Source organism: Caretta caretta, chromosome 1 (genome assembly GCF_965140235.1).
Source record: "Caretta caretta isolate rCarCar2 chromosome 1, rCarCar1.hap1, whole genome shotgun sequence".
NCBI classification, from domain to species: Eukaryota; Metazoa; Chordata; order Testudines; family Cheloniidae; genus Caretta; species Caretta caretta.
The window spans coordinates 259928320-259952412 of NC_134206.1; the positions used below are offsets into that span (position 1 = coordinate 259928320).

The following is a 24093-nucleotide window of genomic DNA, read 5'->3' on the forward strand; positions in this document are numbered from 1 at the left end:
GATAGGGTTGCAGCTGAACCTTGTCTTTGCAGAAGACCATGTATGGCGGATCTGAGGTCAAGTCTTTAATTTCAGAGACTTGACTCGATGACGTCACCACCACCAGGAACGCAACCTTCCATGACAGGTGGGAAAGGGAGAAGGAACCCAGCAGCTCAAAGGGCGGGCTGGTGGGCCTAGAGAAGACTAAGTTAAGATCCCACTGCGAGACAGGAGTCCGTACCTGAGGAAAGAGTCTCTCGAGCCCTCTCAAGAATCTGTCCGCCATGTCATGGGAAAATACTGTCTATCCTTGGATCGGCAGGTGAAAAGCAGAGATGGCCGCGAGATGCACTCAACACGGCTGCTACTCTGAAACCTGTCTAATGGAAGTGTGTGCCAGGCCCTGGTTCCTCAAATGAAGCAGGTAGTCCAGGACAGCCTGTATGGAAGAATGCGAAGGAGAGATGCCACACTCGGACGCCCAGCAGGAAAACCTCATCCACTTGGCCAGGTAAGTCAGTCAAGTTGAGGGCTTCGTACTTCCCAGGAGGACCTGCTGGACCTCCTCCGAACAGGTCCGCTCTTCCGGGTTCAGGCACTGAACATCCACACCGAGAGGTGGAGGGATGCAAGGTTGGGGTGTAAGAGCTGACTGTGGTCCTGTGACAGCAGGTCTGGTCTGTTGGGTAGGGGCCAGGTAGGGGCCGCTGATAGGTTAATGTATGTGCGAAACCAGTGCGATCATGATAACCTGCACCATGTCTCTCTTGATCTTTGCCAGGACCTTGGCGAGGAGTTGGATCGGAGGAAATGTGTACATCAGACCCTCTGACCATGGCAGGAGGAAGGCATCATAGAGGGAGTCCCTGCCAAGAGCAAAACCAGTGACAGTTTATGTTTTGCCTGGTGGCGAACAGGTCCACTTGGGGAGTTCCCCACCTCTGGAGGACTATGTAGGCTACGTCGCAGTGGAGCGACCACTTGTGGTGAGGGGAGAAGGCCCTGCTGAGGTGATCTGCTAGCATGCTCTTGATGCCAGGGAGGTGACAAGCCTCCAGGTGGATCCCAGGATCGATGCAGAAGTTCCAGAGACGGAGTGCCTCTTGGCAGAAAGCCAATAAGTGCGCTCCTCCTTGCCTGTTGATGTAGAACATTGAGGCTGTGTTGTCCATCAGGACTCTCACCACGTTGCCCGACAGGTGAGGTAAGAAGATGCTGCATGCCAATCGGACCGCTCTGAGTTCTTTGACGTTTATGTGGAGTGCCATTCTCCATCGGGGACCACATACCCGGGTCTGGAGATCTCCGAGGTGCACACCCGAGCCAAGGTCCGAGGCATCTGACACCAACTCAAAGGAGTGAGGGGGGCTGTAGAATGGAACTCCCTCTAGGGCCTTCTCACGATCGGTCCACCATCACAGCAAGGTGAGTACTGCCAGGGGGATGGTCACTATCTTTTTCAAGTGATCCCTGGACTGGGAATAGGCCATCGTCAGCCACTGCTCCAGAAGCTGCATACGGAGCCTGGCATGGTGGACAACGTACGTGCAAGCTGCCATGTGGCCCAGCAGATGCAGGCAGACCCTGGCTGTAGTCAGGGGGAACATGGACACCTCTGCGATAAGGTCTGTCAAGGCCCAAAACCTTTCTAGTGGCAGGAACGCTCTTGCGCAGGAGGAGTCGAGCACCACCCCCATGAATTCTACCCTTTGCACTGAAACTAACGTGAACTTTTTATTATTCACCAGTAGGTTCAGGGAGCGGCATGTGTCTTGCAGCACCGCGACATCCCTTTGGATCTGAGACCTAGAGCTGTCTTTGACAAGTCAGTCATCATGGTAAGGGTAGAGCTTTATACCCTGGTGCCTGAGGTAAGCCACCGCCACCATCAACATACACTTGGTAAACACCCTCGGTACTGTCACCAGGCCAAATGGGAGGACCGTAAATTGGTAGTGGCGAGGTCCCACCATGAAACAGAGAAAATGTCTGTGCCCTTGCAAGATCGCTATGTGGAAGTATTCGTCCTTTAGGTCAAGGGCATCATACCAGTCTCCCAGATCCAGGGAGGGGATGATAGAGACCAGGGAAACTATGTGGAACTTCAGTTTCTTTAGGTACTTGTTGAGATCTCGCAGGTCCAGAATGGGACGTAGACTGCCCTTGGCCTTTGGGATTAAAAAGAATCAGGAATAAAAACCCCCGTTCCTGTACTCTAGAGGAACTTCCTCCATTGCCCCCATCTGCAGCAACCCTGGACCTCCTGTGCGAGGAGAGTCTCACGAGATGGGTCCCTGAAGAGGGATGGGGAAGGGGAGTGGGGGGAGAGGGGAGAAAGAAACTGAAGGGTATCTCCCTGCGCCACTTTGTTCAGGACCCAGCGGTCTGAGGTTATCGTGGTCCATGCAGGGAGGAAAAAGGAAAGGCGGTTGGAAAAAAACGGGGAAGATGGTCTGGGGAATAGTCTGGTACGTTGCCCTCGGGCACACCCTCAAAACGGTCACTTGGCCCCTTGCTTATTCTGCGTGGAGCCCGACTGAGCAGGAGGTGGAAGAGGGTGGCTCGGGTGGCACTTGTAGCCCTTGGCCTTCTTATGAGGCAGGTCCTACCGAGGCTGCCTCCCTTGTCCCTCAGGCTGTTTCGGTTTGAACTGCTTATGTGCTGGGTCTGGGATGTACAGCCCCAGTGTTTTCAGGGTGGTACGGGAATCCTTTAAACCATGCAGCTTGGTATCAGTCTGTTCTGCAAATAGGGCCTGGCCGTTGAAGGGAAGGTCCTGCATCGACTGCTGAGTTTGGTGGACAAGCCAGAGAGGAGCAGCCAGGAAGCTCGCCGCATAGAGATGGCGGAAGCTATGGTGCGGGCTGCAGAATCCGCTGCGTCAGAAGCCGCCTGGAGGTCCGTTCTGGCCACCGTTGTGCCCTCTGCGAGTATCACCCGAAATTCCTTCCTGGACCATTCGGGGAGTGAATACTTGAACTTGCCCATGACCTGCTATGTTCTAATCATAGCAGCCAAGAAAGTCCTGGTGATTGGCCACTCTCAATTACAGGCTGGAAGATTAATACATCTTATGCCCAAAAAGATCCAGCCTCTTTGAGTCTTTATTTTTGGGGGTAGCCCCGGGTTGGCCTTGCCTCTCTCTGTGGTTAACCACCTCAACCACAAGGGAACTGGGGGCCAGGTGGGAATTGGGGGCCAGGACTCATGCCCTTTTGTTGGTACAAAGTACTTGCACTTGGCCCTTTCAGAAATGGGGGCAAGGAGGAGGGAGTCGGCCACAGGGCAGTGGTAATCTTTGATACCCCCTCATGAAGCGGTAGAGCCACCCTGGCAGGAGCTGAGGAGCATAGGACATCAAACAAGGAGTCTGAAGTTTCTTCCAACTCCTTGGCCTGGAGCCCAAGGTTAGATGCAACCCTCTTCAATAGTTTCTGGTGTGCCTTAGTATCATCCTGAGGAACTGGATGAGGAGGCTCCGTGATACTCTCGTCTGGCAATGATATGGGTGATGCTGGTACCGCAGGAACCTCCATGTCCATTGATGGTCCAGCAGGCTGCTCCCCTGGGTCCTCCTGGACCTGTGGGGTCCTTCTCCCCGAAGTCTCGGGCACTGTAGGTGGTCAGGATGCCAAGGTCACTAGCCTGTTTGAGGCTCCTGACACCAAGCATGCAGCCTGGGAAGGCTGGGTGAACCCCAAGAGGTTCCATGGATACCATGGTGCCAGCCACTCTGCCTGGGGCCCTGGGATAGGTTTGGATGCTGAAGATGTAGGCAGCACCCCAGGCAGTCCTGCAGTTAGGGAGCCCAGCTCGGTGCTGGAGCTGTAGCCGGAGCAGTCGCTACCTGGTGACCAGGATCGGGCAGAGCAGCAGCTCTTATCTGACTGGTGCTGGTCGCTGCACCTGGAGGCAGACCTGTTTGAACGGGACAAATGTCTTGGTCTGGGCCTTGGGGACCAACAGCATTTGGCAGATCGGTGTCAGAAACCTGGCAATCTATGCCTTACACTACCCAACTGGTACCAGGATGTTTAGTAGGACCAGGAGCTATCACACACCAGTTGCTGGGAAGAAGTCCCTGAACGTGGCGATCTCAGTCTCGGAGATTGATGATGGCGGTCTGGTGACTTCAACCCCTTGATTGGTCCTGGGATCTGTACCGAGCTTTTGGTGACGTGAGGGGTCAGTCTCGGTGCTCCTGCCACGGGACACACACCTCAGTGGGTCTGTGCCAGACTACCGGCGAGATACGCCTTGAATCCCACTGTCTGTGCCCAAGGTCCGAGGACTGAAGAGGGCTTCGCTAAGCCTGCCTATCTGAGGTGTGACAGCTTCAGGCGGGCGAGTAGTGGCGGGACATCCCATGTGATGGGAAATGGTGCCGCTGAGGCAGGGACACATGCGGAGGTCCCAAGGCGGGTTTACCCTGAGACCTGAGTACCACTGGAGCCGGTGTGGGTGGCACTGGAAGCATCAGGATCTCCTGAACTGCCTGCAGAGCCTCAGGAGTCGATGGCGCTTGGAGCTGGTGGAGGCCTGTACCACTATTTGGAGTCACAGGCAAAGCATGGGATGGGCTGCACCGTTTGGCTTGAGCTGGGGCCTGACTTCCCAAAGGGGGTGTTGAGCTGCTCGGCACAGGTCTTGGCTCACCCCCAGCCCTCTCTTTTCCCTTGCAGGAAGTAGGGGATCTTCCCCTCCCTGTCTTGTTTGGCTTCTTGGCTGGAGCTGCAGTGGGTGGGGACCGGGACCGACTCATGGACGGTGTGAGCGGAGAACTGTGCACCGATGCTGTGGTGCTCGGTGCCGAGTCAGACCGTTGCTCTGGTGCTAGAGTGAGTGCTGACTCACTCCATCAGGAGCGCCTTTAAGCGATTGTCCCTGTCCTTTTTCATCCTGGGTTTGAAGGACTTACAAAGATGACACTTGTCGCTTATGTGCCCTCACCCAAGCACCGTAAGCAGCTACTATGTGGATCGCTGATGGGCATAGGCCATCTGCAATGATCACAGGGCTTAAAGCCTGGGGACTGGGGCATGCCCCATCCCCCGGCTGAGTCCCGTTCGGGACTAACGAAGAGTTCGAGAACTACTGCTAAGGGTAACTAATTCAACTACTAAATATATACACCTATATTACAGGTTTTCAAAGTTCACAAGAACAGAGAACGAAACAATGTTAGCAGAAGCAGCAGATGTTCCAGCACAGTCACTGGCAGCAAGAAGGCATTGAGGGTTGGGGGAGCTGGCGGCATCCTTTACACCGTGCCATGCGGGCGCCACTCCAGAGAGTACCAGAGCTGGTCCCCTAAGGATGCTTAGGGAAAAACTTCCAGCACTGGTGCATGTGGCGCGTGCACACACCTAATGGAATGGACATGAGCAAGCACTCAAAGAACTTCTAATTTTTTTCTTGTGTTGCCCACACACAATATATATAGTTTTTTTCTCTCTCTCTTTTTATATATATATATATATACACACACACACACACACACCAAATTTAATTTTAAATAGGTTTATATTTAAAAAGAAAACACCCCCTGTCAAGGTTCCTTCCCCACTCTGAACTCTAGGGTACAGATGTGGGGACCTGCATGAAAAACCTCCTAAGCTTATCTTTACCAGCTTAGGGCAAAACTTCCCCAAGGTACAAAATATTCCACCCGTCGTCCTTGGATTGGCCGCTGCCACCACCAAACTAATACTGGTTACTGGGGAAGAGCTGTTTGGACACGTCTTTCCCCCCAAAATACTTCCCAAAACCTTGCACCCCACTTCCTGGACAAGGTTTGGTAAAAAGCCTCACCAATTTGCCTAGGTGACTACAGACCCAGACCCTTGGATCTTAAGAACAATGAACAATCCTCCCAACACTTGCACCCCCCCTTTCCTGGGAAATGTTGGATAAAAAGCCTCACCAATTTGCATAGGTGACCACAGACCTAAACCCTTGGATCTGAGAACAATGAAAAAAGCATTCAGTTTTCTTACAAAAAGACTTTTAATAGAAATAGAAGTAAATAGAAGTAAAGAAATCACCTCTGTAAAATCAGGATGGTAGATACCTTACAGGGTAATTAGATTCAAAACATAGAGAATCCCTCTAGGCAAAAACTTAAGTTACAAAAAAGATACACAGAAATAGTTATTCTATTCAGCACAATTCTTTTCTCAGCCATTTAAAGAAATCATAATGTAACACGTACCTAGCTAGATTACTTACTAAAAGTTCTAAGACTCCATTCCTGGTCTATCTCCGGCAGAAACAGCATATAGACAGACAGAGACCCTTTGTTTCTCTCCCTCCTCCCAGCTTTTGAAAGTATCTTGTCTCCTCATTGGTCATTTTGGTCAGGTGCCAGCGAGGTTACCTTTAGCTTCTTAACCCTTTACAGGTGAGAGGAGCTTTCCCCTGGCCAGGAGGGATTTCAAAGGGGTTTTTCCTTCCCTTTATTTTTATATATATGACACCCCCAGATTTTCATTTTAATCACCGATTTTTATTCTGGACATCAGATCACACAAGAAGTGTCTTTTTGGTGAGAAAATTCATCTGACATGGAGAGTTTTACTAAACAAAATAAATATTCTTGCTGTAGTTTTTAAACTTTTCCTCATTTAGCCCAACAGTGAATTTAAGGAATTGCAAGCAACAACAATGAATATAAATACAGTAGACCAAAGTCTGCTCTCGGTTACACTACCAGCATATATCTGGAATAACTCCATTGACTCTACTGAAATTGAGAGAATCAGAGCATAACTAAGAGCATAATAATTTGGCCCAGTATGTGTGAAAACAGCTAAGGTACAGGAACATCCCACGAGGAGCGCTGGAGGGAAGGTGGCTTTAAGACAGCTTTGTACCCTCCTGATTCTGAGCTTTTCAGGAGCCAAAAAAGCCCTGGGGGCTGCTCTAAGTTATAGCAACTGTTCTGATGCTACCAAGGGTCAGATCTACAACCTGAAGCTGCTCCAGAATCGCCATTGTGCTCAGCATGAAAACCTCATTCCCAGCCCTGCTGGTAGTACACCTTTACACCAGTGTTTCCAAGGGATCCTACATAGGGCATCTGCCTTATACAGTGCTTGTCCCAGGCAAATTCCTCCCTGGTTAGTTAAGGGATTTGTACAAACCCTAAATGCTACTACAGTGGGAGGGAGAATACCTCCTCTAGTCTGTATTGCATTGTAGGGCCTGGCTGGAGCAGGTATTTGCTCCCTACAAGGGACAGATGGAGCAGGATTGGACCACAATGCACAATTTTGACCTTTTGTTTTCAATATTATTTTAAGACACTTATTAAACTTTCCCTCTGTCAGAGACTCTATACCCAGTGGAACCATGTGAAATACATCAATATCCAGCCCTTGTCCTAGTCTCTTCCTTACCTGATATAAGTGGAGAAAAAACCACCAGAAGCTGTCCAACAGGATAGCATGGGAGACTGGAGCTGTGAGAAACTTCTGCAGCATTTTTGAAGGAAAAGGTGTCTGGCAAAGAAATGAAACTTTGCAACATCATGCAGCACAGACAGATGAAGATACACTCACAAGGCAAATCACTCTCTGATCTTTACACATCCTTTCTCCTGTTCTCAACTCTACCATTAATCCATCCTTAAGAACCTCCAAATTTCTCATTCACAGAGCCTTACAAGCAGCATGCCATTTCTGGGAAACAAATGCACACATTCTCACAGCACTCACACACATATTCACATACATGTGCATGGCAATCATGCATATCCACTCATATGTAGGTACACGCACGCAAGCACACATTTGCTGCTCTTTGTAAGTATGTAGAGTACCTTCCCACTTGCTGACTTTCTCTGGGCACACACCACCTTCTCTATGACATCAGTCAGCTCCGTCCCATTAGGCAGCGGTGTTGGCTCATGCATGTTGTACCCTGGGTATTGATACAGTTCCACCAGCTTGTTCTTTTCTGATGTATTCTGAGGCTAGGGTGACAAAGAGGGAGGAAAGACCCAATACAAAACACATATACTTATGACAAGTGCCTGCAAATCCCCCAGCCTCTGGTGCTTTATGTCTCAAGACCAGGAACTGGCTATTTCAAGACTTGATTTATCTGTGGTTCTGAACCTCTTGGTTGTGAGACTTCAATGGGGAGTTTGTGAGGTGGGGGTTGGTCACCAGCCCATTCCTTGTCCCTATTTAAATGGATTTGTTCAGGCACTTATAATTGGTCCAGATACCAGGAGTGCCCTATAAGGGTTTTTGAGCATTTCCCATTGGAGTCTATGGGAGTTTTGCCATTGACTTCAACAGCAGCAGGATCAGACCCTAAGTGTTGTGCTGATCTTCATGGTGGCTACTCCGAAGTATCACACAAAAGATTTTGAGGTTTCACTCCTGGAGGACTGGTTGCAAATGGCTGAATCATGGTTTGAGAGGCTGAAAATCACTGGTCTACTGAAGCTGACGCCCAGCAGAAGATGGAACTCGGGGAAAGGAATAAGAAGAGCATGCTGCAGTCTTTATACTAGTTGCTGTTCTTTTCCCTGTGTGACTTCCCTTATCCTCTGCAAACTCCAGGGAGAAGGAAATCATGATTTCCGTTTGTATAGAGCCCACTACTCTTGGATCTGTGACTAGTCATCCATTGCTAGAAAAAGATCCAGAGTAAGATGCCAGAAACCACTAGTGGCATGAGTGTAGCAGCTACACAAGAAACTGAAAGGTTGAGATTATTTAGCTTGAAGAGGAGAAGTTAGAGGGGACTTGATTGATGAGTCGAAAATGATGAGCAGCCTAGGCCTGGTCTACACTACAAAGCTAGGTTGATGTAAGTTGCCTCCCATTGACCCATTTATGAATGAGTCCACACTCAAATTTGTCTCCTGCCAACGTAAGTGTCCCATTACAGGTGTCACAGTAACATCCCCTCCCTGAATGGCACTGAGCCATGGTCAACACAGCGAGAGTGTAGACACTGCATGACCTGTGTTGACCATAACAGTCCTCCAGCAGGTCTTCACAATTCTCGACAGCGAGCACTCTGCTCACAATTGTAAACTCCACTGCCTAGGGGTCACAGAGAACGGAAGCTACCAATCCCGCCTTTAAAACCTCTGTATTTTTGAAATGCCATTCCTGATTGCCCAGCTTGGTGAGCTCACCTAGCAGCTCTCCCTTGTTGTGTACAGCTGCCTTACTGACCATACTGGTCACATGCTCTCTAGACACACTCCTGCCTGGAGTAGACGGGAGACAGTGGATCTCCTGGGCCTCTGGGGAGAAGAGACTGTGCAGGCACAGCTATGGACCAGTCACATAAACATGGACATCTACAAAAAGACTGCACTGGGGATGCAGGCAAAAGGGTACAAAAGGAATCAGCAGCAATAGCACATGAAAGCAAAGGAACTGCGGCAGGCACTATGAAAGGCCAGGGAGGCCAACAGATGATCTGGTGCCAAGCCACAGACCTGCTCGTTTTACAGCTAGCTGCGTTCCATACTTGGTGGAGACTCCAACAGCATCCTTCAGACCACTATGGATTCCTTGGTGGAGCCTGAGAGACCACTGTTGTGAATAGCAAGGAAGAGGAGGAGGGACATGTGGTGAGTGGGTTCTGCTATGCTGCAAGCCAGGATCTTTTAGAGACTCCACTGCAGTCTAGACATTCCTGCCAGCTGAGCACAGATAAGCCTGATCCAGGGTAAAGAACCTTAGACACATGTGTGAGTGCATTCTCCCTTAAAAAGAATATATGTGAAGATGACACCAGGGTCAACACCAGGTTAGCAGAACACAGGTTTCTGCTTTTCATCATTTTACTCCTACGAGATGAGCAGGAGAAGAGGTAAAGGTACAACAAAACTTAGAGGTAGAGCTGGTATCTGCTTTTCTTTCCCGTCAGGTTGGGGGCAGGCTGTGTAGCAATTTGTTTATGTGCATAAGGATGTTCCTTGTATCCTCCTAAGGGATCGTGATGAAATTTTCATGGAGACGGTCTGCAATCCTCTCCTGAAGGTTTCTAGGGGTGGCTGCTTGATTTCTTCTTCCATGGTAGGATGCTTTCCCACGACACTCCATGCCGACTTTGGCAGGTGCCATTGTAGTAAACAGGCTAGCAGCATATGGACCCAGGAGGCTTCAGGATCCCAGCAGCAGCTGTGCTCTCTGTGTCTTTGTTACCCTCAGGAGTGAGATATCAGCTAAAATCATCACCACCACCTGTGGCAAATAGTGCCAGTACTCAGTGCCATTGCCCTGTACTTGTATCCATGGAAATAGGGGCCGAAATTTTCCTGTTTTACACAACCAAACAATTCCCTCCTCCCTCACCCACACTCCCCGTGGGCCATACTCACCTTGCTGCAGCTGGAGAGTGGTGCTGTGGAGAGATGCTCCAAGGCTGAAGGGTCAATAAGCATGGCTGATTTTAAAACTTTTATGGGAGAAGGAAGGGAGTTCTGAAATTAAATATTTTACTTTCTGTTGTGACTGTAAATACAATCTTTTATCTGCAGTTGCTGCCGTTACAGCCCTGAAAAGTGCCCCCTCCACACCCACGGGACACCAATCCCTGATGAGGAGGAGGAAGAGGCGGACTACAGAGGACACGTTCAGTGAGATCCTGCAAACCAGTGCTGCATCAGACTATGAAAAGAAAGCATGGAAAGTGCATATGGCAGACAGCTTGGAGAAGGAAAGAGTGGACAGGAGAAATGCCCAGGAGTCCTATCAGGGAAAGAAGAGGGAGATGCACCTGGACATAATGGGGCTTCTCAGACAGGAAACACAAATGCTGCAGACTTTTGTTGACCTACAAGTCAATCACATGCTTACCTCCTTTTGCAGTCAATGGACAACTCCATTTGAGCAGTTCCCTATAACCCCCAACATTCCATGCGGCAACATGGGCTGCATCCCTACCACTACAACTCCACGGTAGGGGACAGTAAAAAACACAGCTTCACATACACTGACCTGTGAGAGCCACGACTACTGTATGTTTGGCAAAAATAGACACAAATGTTTTCTAGCATTCTAATTGTAAAGGTCTGTTCTGTTAATTTATTGAATAAGTTTACACTCTGTGGGTTTTTAATTGCTCATTATTCTTTGCACTGTTTTGGTTACACAATACGTTTTAATTTTTTGGTAATAAATTCATCTTTATTATTTCATAGCATATCCAGCAGAATGCCTAGCACTACCAAAAGCACGCATTAATTGTAATTGGACATAATCACAGAACTCATACGTTCAGTGCAAAACACATTGTAATAATGATAAATGTACAATAAGCACCACATAATTTGTAGGTTCATTAAAAGACCGTGTGATATTCATAAATGTACACCAAGCACTGCACAACTCCTAACAATCTCCAAAACTTCAGGGCCAGATACAGCATTATCCAGCATGACACATTATTGGGGCTGACAGTTAAAGTGCTCTTTCAAAGCCTCCCACAACCCCATAGCTCTGCACTGAGCTCTCATCCACTCAGTTCCCTGAGAACTCTTTTTTACTCCAGTCTCGTTACTCAGGTTCCTTTATTTGGCATACAACAAAGTTAAGCTGAGTTGATCAGACTCAAGCATAGTGGGAGAAGGTATAAGGCATACCATAAATCCAGACTTACAAAGCAAATGTCTTCCTTCATATACATGTACTACATTGTGTTTACTGTAGATTGCATCACATATTTTTGGATTGGATTGGTTACTTTGTAGGGACCAGTCTCTGTACAGCATGCTGTATTCACACACTGTCCACGTTTGACCTACTCTTTACTTCATCTTTACATTCCTGACTTATCTTGTCCATTGTTATATTGCTTATAGTAAATAGTTTCTTGGGTGTTCTCCCTCTTATCTTGGTTAGCTCAGACATTGTCTCTTAGATTACTGACCCATTTACTTATATTATTTAGCACAACTATTACATTTTCAGCCAGCTAATTAATTTACCTCCCTACTCCTGTCTTCCAAGACATGAGGCCTCCCCAACGTTTAATTATTTATGTCAGGCCAAGCCTACATCCCCTTGTGTCTGACTGTTCAAAGTCACTCCACCTCCACCTTCCACTCCGGCGGCAATTTCTCCCCCTTTGCCTCACAGACATTAGGCAGGACACAACAGGCAGTTATAACCACTGGAATATTTTTTTCCACTGAAATCCAATCTAGTGAGTAAACATCACCCGCATCCCTTCAGTCTTCCAAAAGCACATTCAACTATCATTCTGCACCTGCTGAGCTGGTAGCTGAATCTTTCTTTGGAGCTATCAAGTTGGCCAGTGTATGGCTTCATGAGTCAGGGGGAGCAAGGGATACTCTGGGTTCACCAGAATCACAACTGGTATTTCAATATCATCAATGATAATCCGCCAGTCAAGAAAGCATGTTACTGTGTGCAGCTTTCTGAGCAGTCCTCTGTTCTTAAAGATGAAAGCCTCATGCCCACACTGATATGGGAGAAGTGTCCCCAGTGATCCACCAGTGCTTGCATAACCATAGAAAAGTAGCCCCTTCTGTTGATGTGCTCTGTTGCAAGATGTGTGGCTGGTGCCAAATCAGGGATGTGCTGTATATGCCCTACCACAGTTTGGGTACCCTAGAGCTGCAAATATATCCATGATAGCCTGAACATTGCCTACAGTCGCAGTCCAGTGTAGCAGGATACAACGGCCCTACTCAATTGTATGACAACAGCCCGCACTGTGAATTTTACAACTCCAGAATGATTTTCCATTGACCAGCTGCAGTTCGGCACTGTAAACTTCCACAGTTAGATCATCCCTCGCTTCTGAACTGTAAGTGCTGGTCTCAGTTTTGTGTCCTGCGTGGGAGGGCTGAAGCAAGATCAGCACACAGATCCTGGAAGATGGCCTTTTGCATCAGAAAGTTCTACAACCACTGCTTATCACCACAAATCTGCATTACGATGCGATCCCACCTGTCTGCTCATTTCTCAAGCAGCGCTCCACACTCTGCAGCTGATCCATGAATCCCAACAACCTTAAATTGGATTTCGCTATGTCCCTTAGCAATCTGTCCTCAAATAAATCGTCATGTCCCCAGTTGTTATGATACTTCCTACAGCTCTGCAAATACTGGAGGAGTCATTGGTTCTGTGTTTGCAATGTTCACGACAATAGTGCAGAGCTGCATGGGCTCCATGCTTCTGTCAGAGATGGTGGACAAGTGCTGCGTGGGTTTGTGGGATTTTAAAAAAGGCGTGAAAATTAGGGATAGGGATGGCATTATGAGATGGAGAAAACTGCATGATGGGAACTTGACTCTCCCAGGTCCCAGAGTTCTTTGTGCGACTCATTTCTACCCGATAACACATTGCAAAAATCCCCCAAAAGGTATTGCACGGGAGGGTGGTGCACAATGCTTAATTTGTGCCAAGGCTTGCTATGGCTAAGCCCTGGTACCTCCAGGCTTGGCAGTTCATAGCCCTGGCATCTCTAGGCTTGCCAAATCAGTTACGAAAGTAAAAAAATTGCCTGAGCCCCGGCACCTCTTTCATTTCAAATTAAGCACTGGTGGTGTGTGACACATTAGGACACCTACCCATGGTACACTGCACTTTGCATTGAGATAAGCATGCTTGATGAGTATACAAAGTGCCAAAGCAAGCAGACAAGTGTGCATGCTCACAAGTGAATATACCAACTTCAGTGGCTTTATGCTGACATACCTTGCACTGACCAGTCTGTAGTGTAGACCTGGCCCTAGTGATAACTGATCAGACCTTCCCCTTCTTACCTGTTCCACAACAGAACACAAACAAGACTTGTGAAATTGAAGGGCAGTAAAATTTAAAATCAATAAAAAGGAAATAACCCTTTACAGAGCATACAGTATAATCAATCTGTGGAACTGGTACGGAATGAAGGAGGATACAGGAAGGGATGGACCAGTGATATGATCCAATTTGTTAGGAGGGGGGGAAAATGGACTAGACAGACCAGTGGTCTGATGCAATAAGGCAATTCCTACATTCCTATGAATCCCTCCCAAAAATAAAACAAACATCAATTATTTCCCCCAGCAATCTAGAGAACTGGACTCTGTCTCTTTCCAAGAAATATTGCATATGTGTAGGGGAAGGGAAGAATTCTGCCCCTTCTCATAGGTGATCTTACCTTCTTGTAGGTGATCTTGGTCTGATCTAGTGAGTCAAAGTCTGACACATTCATAGGATGCTCATACTTCTGTGCAAAGCGGCATATCTCCTTCCTATCTCTGTCTGCAGCAAGAAGATAGAAGAATGAGAATACTGAGGGGCTGAAGAGCATGACTGAGGCCAAAATGACACAAACCAGGAGAATTTCAGCTGAATCAGAAAGGTGAGGCAGCATGCTACTCTCTACCCTACTTCATTCCAGTGAATAAGAGTGAGGATGAAGGGAGGCGGGGGGAGGGGGGGAATGGATGTACCCTTCTCCGCTATCTCAGTATTAAAGAATCAGTTAAGGTACTGGCTCAAGGAAGTAAAATGGCAAAATTATGGTGACATCCAGGTTATATATCAAATAAGAAACACTATTATAGATATAGGAACAGTTACCTTTCCAACAACATATGGGGGAAAGACAACCTTGCAGTTAAGGCACAGAACTAGTAGCCATGAAATCTTGGTTCTATCTTGGTCCTGCCACATAAACCCTACATGACCTGGGAGAAATAATTTAACCTCTCCCTGCCTCCATTTCTCCAGCTTCAAAATGTTTTCCTATTTCTGTACTGCTTCATAGATTCCAGGTCCATAAGGGACCTTTGTGATCATCTAGTCTGGCCTTCTGTATAGCACAGGCCATAGAAGTTCCCCAAAATCATTCCTAGAACAGGTAAAATATCCAATCTAGATTTAAAAAATTGCCAGTGATGAAGAATCCACCATGACCCTTGGTAAATTGTTCCAATAATTAATTAATCTCACCGCTACAAATGTATACCTTATTTTCCAGTCTGAATTTGTCTAGCTTCAACTTCCAGCCATTAGATCATATTATACTTTTCTCTGCCAGAGTGAAGAGCCCATTATCAAATATTTGTTCCCCATGTGGATACTTATAGACCAGGGGTCGGCAACCTATGGTACGCTTAGCCCGCTGCCGGTCTGGGGTTCTGGCTGCCAGCCCCTTGCCAGCCAGGGTTCCGGCCACAGGCCCCGCTCACCCTGCTGCCAGCCTAGGTGAACGGAACCCCAGGCTGGCAGCGGGCTGAGCAGGCCAGCGGCGTAAGATTAGCATTTTAATTTAATTTTAAATGAAGCTTCTTAAACATTTTGAAAACCTTGTTTACTTTACATAAGACAATAGTTTAGTTATATAATACATCAGGGGTCGGCAACCTATGGCACGCATGCCAAAGACAGCATGCGAGCCGATTTTTAATGGCACGCTGCTGCCTGCCAGGTCCCAGTCGCTCAGCCCGGTGCCAGACCCAGGCCTGGACCCTGGCAGGCAGCAGCATGCCATTAAAAATCCTGCCAGCCCTGGCCCACTCTTCTCCGCGCCCCCACCCCCCGCCCCCGACAGGATGAAGAAGCTTGGTCCTGATGGCTGCTGCTGCAGGGCAGACAAGCTCCCCCCTCCCCCGCCTCTTCCCCCAGTGTGCTGCGTTCCTGTCCCTCCTCCTCTCCCTGCCGAGGATCAGCTGATGGCCCCAGCTGATGGCCCTTGCGTGGGAGGGGGAGAAGAGGAGCTCGCTGCACCCGGGAGAGGCGGAGAAGAGGTGGGGACAGGGTCTTGGGGAAGGGGGGTGGAATCAGGGCATATCCCCTCCAGCCCCCTGCCGTGAGCCACTCTGAGCAGGGGGCTGGGAGCACCCCCACGACCCCAGCCCACACTCCCAGCCCTCTGCCCTGGTCCTTACATCCCCCCCCAACCCCCTGCCCTGAACCCTGCACCCCCTCACACACAGCCAGCCCTCTGCCCTGACCCCTGCACCCCCCAAATACCCCAGCCTCCTGCCCTGACCCTTGCACCCCCCCATGACCCCAGCCCTGACTCCAGTACCCCCCACACATACCCAGCCCTCTCACACCCCATGTCCTGACTCATGCAACCCCACATTCCCACCCCCACCCTGAGCACCAAACAGGAGCTCCTGCACCCTTCCACATTCCCACCTGCACCCCTCGCACCAAATGGGAGCTGCCCAGGTAAGCGCTCCACACCCAAACCTCTTGCCCCAACCCTGAGCCCCCTCCCTCATTCTAGCTCCTGGCCAGACCCTGCATCCCAGCCTGCTCCTTCAACCCGAGCCCTGTGCTCAGTGCACTCCCACTCTCAGCTCAGTGCAGAGAGAGAGGAAGAGAATGGGCTAGAACCAGGGAGAAGGTAGGTATCTACTCTATGTGGGCAGGGCCGGGATCCCAGACCGGCAGCGGGCTGAGCGGGGCCGGCAGCCGGAACCCTGGCTGGCAGGAGCCAGCGGACTGAACCCCAGACCAGCAGCGGGCTGAGTCACTCAGCCCACGGCTGGTCTGGGGTCCCGGCCGCTGGCCCCGCTCAGCCCGCTGCTGGTCTGGGGTTCTGGCTGCCAGCCCCTTGCCAGCCCCTTGCCAGCCAGGGTCCTGGCCGTAGGCCCCGCTCAGCCTGCTGCCAGCCTCAGTGAACGGAACCCCAGGCTGGCAGTGGGCTGAGTAGGCCAGCAGCGTAAGATCAGCATTTTAATTTAATTTTAAATGCAGCTGCTTAAACATTTTGAAAACCTTGTTTACTTTACATACAACAGTAGTTTAGTTATATAATATATAGACTTATCGAGAGAGACCGTCTAAAAAACGTTAGAATGTATTACTGGCACGTGAAACCTTAAGTTAAAATGAATAAATGAAGACTCGGCACACCACTTCCGAAAGGTTGCCAACCCCTGTTATAGACTGTACCAAATCACCCCTTAGCCTTCTCTTTCTTAAGATAAATAGATTGAGCTCCTTGAGTCTATAACTATAAGAGATGTTTTTTAATCCTTTAATCATTCTTGTGGTTCTTCTCTGAACCTTCTCTAATTTATCAACATTCTTCTTGAATTGTGGGCACCAGAACTGAACACAGTATTCCAGCAGTGGTAGCACTTGTGCCAATTATAGAGGTAAAATAACCTCTCTACTCCAACTCGAGATTCCCATTTATGCAGCCCCAGATCGCACTAGCTCTTTTGGCCACTGTGTCACACTGGAGCTCATGTTAAGCAGATTACCCACCATCACTCCCAAATCTTTTTCAATCACTGTTCCCAAGATAGAGTCCCCCATCCTGTAAGTGTGGCCTGCATTCTTTGTTCCTAGATGTATACATTTACATTTAACCGTATTAATACCCATATTCTTTGCTTGCACTCAGTTTACCAAGTGATGTAGATTGCTCTGAATCAGTGACATGTCTTCTTCATTATTTAATGCTCCCTCAATTTGTGTGTCAGCTGCAAATTTTATCAGTGAGGATTTTATGTTTTCTTCCAGGTCATGGATAAGAATTTTAAATAGCATAGAGCCAAGAACTGTCCCCGTGGGAACTCACTGGAAACATATCCATTCAATGACGATTCCCCATTTACAATTCCATTTTGAAGCCTACCAGTTAGCCAGTTTTTAATTCATTTAGTGTGTGCCATGTTAGTTTTATCAAAATATCACGTGATACCAAATCACTTCACAGTAGTGTTACAAGGCTATATTCATTAATTTTTATGAGGTTCTCAATTACTGTAGGCATGAGTGCCTTACACATGCCAATGGAAAAATACATATGCCAAAACATTTAGCTCTTAGTAGTTTAGGGGGAGCTGATGCACAATCTGTGTTCCAGGTTACCGGGGGTTCCTTAAATCAAAACAATGAGATTTGCTAGTGATGTATGTGACACTGAATATTATTTATCATATCTATACTGCATTATTCTCACACCACTCATTCTGGTCCCAATGCTGCAAATATTTATGTAAGTGAATAGCCCCATTGAACTCAATGGAACTATCTACATGCATAAAGTTCAGCATGGGCAGGGCTGGCCTTAGGGAAAATGGCACCGTAGGCGAACTTGTATTTTGATGGCCCTGGCCCCCATGGGTGTGGCACCCCCCATTGCCCCTGGCCCCCCATCCTGCCTTCCCCCCTAACCGTGCCCCCTTCGCTCCAAATGCCTGCTCCCCCTCCTGCACCCCTAATTCCTGCACCACTTCACTCCCAACCTCTGCCCCCCTCCTGCACCCCAACACCAGCCCCCCTAACACCTGCACTGTGCCCTCTTCACCCCAACTCCAGCACTCCCCTCCTGTGCCCCAATTCCTGCACCCCTTCACTTCTACCCCCTGCACCTCCCTCCTGAGCCCCTAAACCCTGCAGTATGCATGCCTCCTCACCCCAACTCCTGTCCCCTAATGAGCCCCTAACCCCTGCACTGTGCCCCCTTTGCCCCTAACCCTTGCATCCCCCTCCTGCACTTATGTTGGGAAACTGACCTGGATACACAAAGCAGCTGGCATTGCTGCTTGCTCCCCCACTGGACTGCTACTCCTCCTCCCCGCAGCCCTAGGGGTCTGTGAGCAAGGAGATGTCAGGGCTTCCTGTATCCAGGTCACTTTCCCTGCGGACTGTGTAAGGGGAGGGCAGGAGAGCAGCAGCTCCTGATGCCTCAGCACAGCCCAGGTGGGGAAGTGACCTGGATGCAGGGAGCCCTGGTATGTGTGTTGCGGGGACTATGTGAAGGAAAGCGTGTGTGTGTTGAGGGGAGTGTGTGTGCTTGAGTGAGTATGCTGTCTCTTTAAGAAAGCACTCAGGGTCAGGAGCCTGAACGAGGCTCCTTGGAACACAAGCAGCTGCCAGCAGCTCTGGACCCAGAGAGGCACCAGCACACACAGATTCCCCCTGTCCAGTCACCCCAGCTTAGTGGAAACTGGGTACACAGGTGGGGGAGGAGGAGGACACCCTGCCATCAGCCCCTCTCCCCCCCACAGAGCAGACAGGAGGATGCTCCCAGTATAGGCGCCGACTCCGTAGGTGCTCCCTGCCCCAGCTCACCTCCACCTCCTCCCCTGAGTGTACCTTCCCCACTTCTCCTTCCAGCGCTTGCCCAAGCTGTGGGAGGGAGGGGGGAGGAGCAGGAACAAGGCATTGGAGCGCTCAGGGGAGGAGTCGTGGTGGGGATTTGGGGAAGGAGTCCAATAGGGGCAGGGAGGGGGCGGAGTTGGAGCTGGGACTTTGGGGAAGGGGTTGGAATGGGGGCAGGGCAGGGATACAGTTGGGGCGGGACCCACCGGTGCCAGGAGAAGTTGGCACCTATGGCTCCCAGTCCGAAGGGAGGAAGTGGGGGACAGGAATAGCAGTGGCTGCACCCATGGAGCAGGGCGGAGGAGGGGCATCCCTGCTCCAGAGGAGTCACCTGGCTTGAGGGCTGGTCGTCCAACTGCCCCCTGCAGCTTGGGTCTCTCCCCATGCTCCATGTTGCTGCTCGCCTGCCTGCCCTGCTGCCTCCATCAGCCCAGCTGGCCTCTCGGCAGCAGGACAGGTGGGAATCCAAACCCTGTGCATGGCGCCCCCTTGGGTGGGCCACCCTGGGCAAGGGCCTGTACAGCCCACCCCAAAGGCTGGCCCTGAGCGTGGGCAGAAGTATTCACAGATTCAGGGCCTAAACTCCCCCAACCCTGTCCCAATTATTCACTGGGCTCAAAACCTGTCATTGATTCTCTGCAAGAGGTGTCTTTGTTTGTTTCAAAGTCCTCATCAGGAATCTAGAGCTGTCTCCAGGACATGAGGGCACACACGGTTTGTACATTCAGAATTTCAAAAATTACATGGTAAAATTACTTTTTGCTAGGACAAATACACAAGGAGGACGTGAGCTGCTTGAGATGCCAGGGGCATTTCAATCTGGAGCTTGCAGGAAATGTCCTAAACTGTGACTCCACTGGAAAGGGGATCATTAATACCCCAGTATTCATTGGCAGGAAATGTCCTGATCTGAGCTCCTTAAGCTGTACTCATCTCCCCAATAAAACCCCAAAGATATGTAATTAGAAAGCATGTGTGCCTCTTTCCCTGGATGTCTTGAAGTGCTTTTTCTCTCTTCTGAAGCTCTTATGTCCAGAGTATCTCTTTAATGATTCCAAGTCCTCAATCACCTTCAACAATAACAAAAACAACAGCAATTGGTGTTAGGGATTAATTCCACACTAAGTTTTGGGGCTTGGGAACAAAAGGACCCCGGACTCCTAAAGTAGCTACTTAAGCTCAAATGTTTTCAGTTCTGAAATATAATTCTACAATTAACTTTCTCTTGCTTCCTTTTTCTGTTATTACCTTTCGTGCCATTGCTCTTCCATTCTCTTTCCTCTCCCTACTACATACATACCTACACACACACGCATGCACAAAATCCAGGTAATTCACAAAATCCCCATTCAAAACTGCAAGATTCTGTTCTAATTTTGGGGTATCTGCTCTATAATTCCCCCCTTTAAAGGACTAAGTAATTTCCAGCACCTACTCTCCTCGGAAGCCACTGTTAGGAGACCACTGTTTTGCAACATCTACCCTGCTGGAATGATGCATTGCCCAAATGTACCATTAGGAGTCACTCCTAAGTTACTCCTGGGGGAATTCTGTGCCAAAAAATTAAAAATTCTGCAACAAAAAATTAAAGATTCTGCAAACAATATTTTCAGATTCTGCAAAATTCTGCATATTTTATTTGTCAAAATAACACAATATAATCACACCAGTTTCAATTATTTTTGGTCATTCATTTCAAACTACCTGCCAGCAAATATGTCTGTAACAATAAAGACAATAAAAAAAGATTCAGAAAATATTTTTTGACAAATAGATTCCTTACTAGGCATATTTATACAGAACTCTGAGTAATAATTCATTTAAACTACAATACAGAACCAAATTTCCTGCACTTCCCAGAAGCCATGCAAAGGCTGGGGGGAATCAAGGGTAACGGAGGAGTGAGAGAGAGAGAAATAATTGCTGGGAAGCAGCCTGGGTGTGAACTTTGAGGGTTGTTGGGTATGGGTGGGAAAAGTATGGAAGAAGTTTTTTTCGGGGGCGGCAAGGGACTGTTAGGGAACTTCCCCCATGCAGATCCTGGCTGACTCCTAGCCTTTCTCAGTCAGACATAAGTGTCCCTCTGCCCCCACTCAGACACGCCCCCCCCCCCGACCCCGTGTGTCCTTCCACCTCCACTCAGACACCCACTCCCCCATTCCCACATGGCCCTGTACCTCCTGCCCATGTCTCTGTGCCCCCACTCATCAACCCCATGTCCCTATGTGGCCCTGCACCCCATCCCTGTCCCCATGTGTCTCTGTGCCCCCACTGAGCCACTCCCCTGTCCCTATGTGGCCCTGCACCTCCCTCCCCACTGTGGCTCTGAGCCTCCACTCCCACTGAGCCCCTGCCCTAGTCTGTCCTCCCCCACTAGCCCTTATGAGCCCCTGTCTGACCCCCCAGCAGCCCACACTATCTGTCTCCCCATAGTCCCTGTCTCCTAACCTGGCCCTACAGAGGCTGTGAAGAAGGCTCTTTCTCTTCCCTAACTGGCTGGGACCACCTGTTGTGTCCTATTGCCACAGTGCCCTCTGGTGGGCAAAAAGCAGTACTGCAGAAGTTACTTGCTGCTGGAAGCTGCTGTTGTGTTCTATTGCCGCAGCACCTGCTGGTGGGCAAAAGGCGGAACTGCAGCAACTTTTGAGCAGAAGCTTTTTTCTGCACAAAAAAATAAAAATATGTATGGCTCATTAATCGTGTGTGCGCAGTGGTGCAGAATTCCCCCAAGTGTACTAAGTCTATGCTTTTCCTTGCATATGCTGCAGCAAACTGTCTTTACTCACCAGGTCACCAGTGTGGAATTTTTCCAACTCCAGTCGCAAATGTGCAATTTTCTGGTTCACTTTCTGCATACTGCCAATTGGGCACACTGAGAAGGTAGGTATGTTAAGGAACCTCTTTGGAGAGTATTAATAAGTGTAACAAACCAGACAAAAAATCATGCTGCTACTCTTTTTCTGATACTTTCTCTATTTGCTGCTATTTCTCTTCCATATTTTCTCTCTCTTTGACTTGTTTTCCCTTGTCTCTGCAGCCCTGACTCATCTCACTAACTGCACAATCCAAATCTTTCAGAAAAGCCTCCAAACCTGTTGCAAATGGTATCCGTTGTTAAGGAAAAGTTAGCACATGTGACTCCATTTTGGTTTGGGGCCCACCATTGTTTAAATGCCAGCACATCATACACCAGGAGGAGTGATCCTTAGATACTGAATCCCTGTGAAAATCCTCCTCCTTGTCTCCAGCCTGCCTTGACTCCCAGTACCTGGTTTTTGTCAGTCTCTAACTCCCTGTCTCTTGGCCTTGATGTGAGGCCTCCCATCCTGATAATAAAGGTTACTGATGCATAGCTTTACGACCATGCTGTGTAATTAACATACTGGTATAGCATGAGGAATGCACTAAGCAGGTATAGGTGGTAGATAAGACAAGGGTTTGTTTATTGGCTAAGGTTTCCGATGCACGAGGGCAACATGCTTTGCTAAAAAGTATATAACCTTTGTATAATCTGTATTCAGGGTCCCCTCCTGGCTAGCAGCGTAATAAACTTAGTGTCTTTTGGGAACTCTGCAGTTGTGGACTTTGTTTCTGTGCCTCAGCCTAGATTCGAACTGTGCGTGACCTATCAGGTATAATTCGCAGCATTGGTGTGCGTGTCCTACCAGGTGTAATTCGTAGCATTTGTGCGCGTGTCCTACCAGGTGTAATTCGCAGCAGTTGTGTGCGTGTCCTACCAGGTGTAATTCGCAGCAGTTGTGTGCGTGTCCTCTCAGGTGTAATTCGCAGCAGTTGTGTGCGTGTCCTCTCAGGTGTAATTCGTAACACCGTACAGTGGAGCTGCAGACTTTGGACTACCAACAAAATGTTTGGCAAATTGGGGACCTCTTGAAAGATTAAAAGGGAAGGGATATTTATTTTGATTTTGCCTCAAAGAGATGCTTCTCATAGGCTCTAGACACCCTGCCATCCATTAAAATACATTCCATATCAATAAATACAGTCTGTACCCCATCTTCACCCTTTTTACAAGACCATGATAAATTTTGTACTAAGTATGCCTTGTGAGGTATCATTTCAAAAATTCAATTTGCTTAACATTATTGTCCTGGTAAAATATGTGTGGCAAAATTACATGTCAAAAATTATAAGCTTCTACTGTATAATATTGCTGTAACATGATCCAAATTTAGAAAAGCAGGCACAAACCAGTTCATCAAAAAGAAAAGACAAACCAACACCTTATCCTGATGTCAACAAAGTCAAGTGGACCATCACCTAGTTAAATGGCCATTCTCTGGCAGGAAGAAATGTGTAAGCAAGAACTTTACATATTGACAATAGAACAACTAGGGGTTCCCATGTAAACAGAATGGCTATCACCTGCACCCCAGCTGGAGATAATCCCCAAAGATAATCCTCACACAACATAAATTACCTCTCTACTCTACTCCTTTGCTCATGGCAGCAATGCCTTAAGAGACACTGAACTGAGGGAGGGGTCCTGGCCTAAAAGCTTCTAGCCATTAAAGACTACAAAGAGCAGGTGATGAGAAAAACCTTTGCTTAGAATCTACCTAGCTTGGTAAATTACATACTAGTTTGCATTTTATCTTTTTATTTTCTTTGTGACCAAGTCTGACTTTTATGCCTCTTTACTTGTAATCACTTAAAATCTTTCTGTAGTTAATAAACTTGTTTTATTGTTTTGTCTAAACGAGCGTGTTTGGTTTGAAGTGTTTGGGAACCTCCACTTGAGATAACAAGGTTTGTGCATATCTTTTTCTACTGATGAACTGACAGACTTTATATGAGGTTGCATCATCCAGTAGAGAGCTGGGCAGTATAAGAAACATTTCTGGGGGAAGATCTGGGACTGGGAGTTTGCTGGTATCGCCCTGTATGGAATTAACGGGTGTCTGGCCAAAGCATTAATGTAATTCAGCTGGGAGTGATTTTTGCGTGTTAGATGCTGTAGGTGAACTGGCCAGGAGTGGTTGTTCTCCCAACAAAGCAGTGCAAAGGCACCTCTGATTGGAGAACTGAGGGG

The 24093-nt window shown here is 48.4% G+C and overlaps 1 protein-coding gene and 1 long non-coding RNA gene across 13 annotated transcripts in view; one reads left to right on the plus strand and one right to left on the minus strand.

The window, feature by feature from the left end:
* Positions 1–11095, plus strand: part of LOC142070420 (uncharacterized) — a 32793-nt gene extending 21698 nt beyond the window's left edge. The window contains exons 3-5 of one of the 3 annotated variants that reach the window (XR_012666362.1): positions 764–1407; positions 1731–1853; positions 10493–11095. This is a non-coding gene — a long non-coding RNA (uncharacterized LOC142070420). Of the gene's footprint in view, positions 1–763; positions 1408–1730; positions 2263–2734; positions 3061–10492 lie in introns of those variants that run through there. The other 2 variants (XR_012666363.1, XR_012666361.1) reach the window with 2 other exon arrangements.
* The window catches only part of FAM227A (family with sequence similarity 227 member A), a 44870-nt gene that overhangs the window by 17992 nt on the left and 2785 nt on the right, over positions 1–24093 (minus strand). For 8 of the 10 annotated variants that reach the window (XM_048834088.2, XM_048834100.2, XM_048834093.2 and 5 more), the window contains 5 exons: positions 21830–21915; positions 20023–20113; positions 14128–14231; positions 7802–7954; positions 7380–7481 (listed from right to left, as the gene is read on the minus strand). In XM_048834088.2, coding sequence (XP_048690045.2) covers positions 7380–7481; positions 7802–7954; positions 14128–14231; positions 20023–20113; positions 21830–21915 — 536 coding nt within the window. Of the gene's footprint in view, positions 1–7379; positions 7482–7801; positions 7955–14127; positions 14232–20022; positions 20114–21829; positions 21916–24093 lie in introns of those variants that run through there. The other 2 variants (XM_075124132.1, XM_048834116.2) reach the window with 2 other exon arrangements.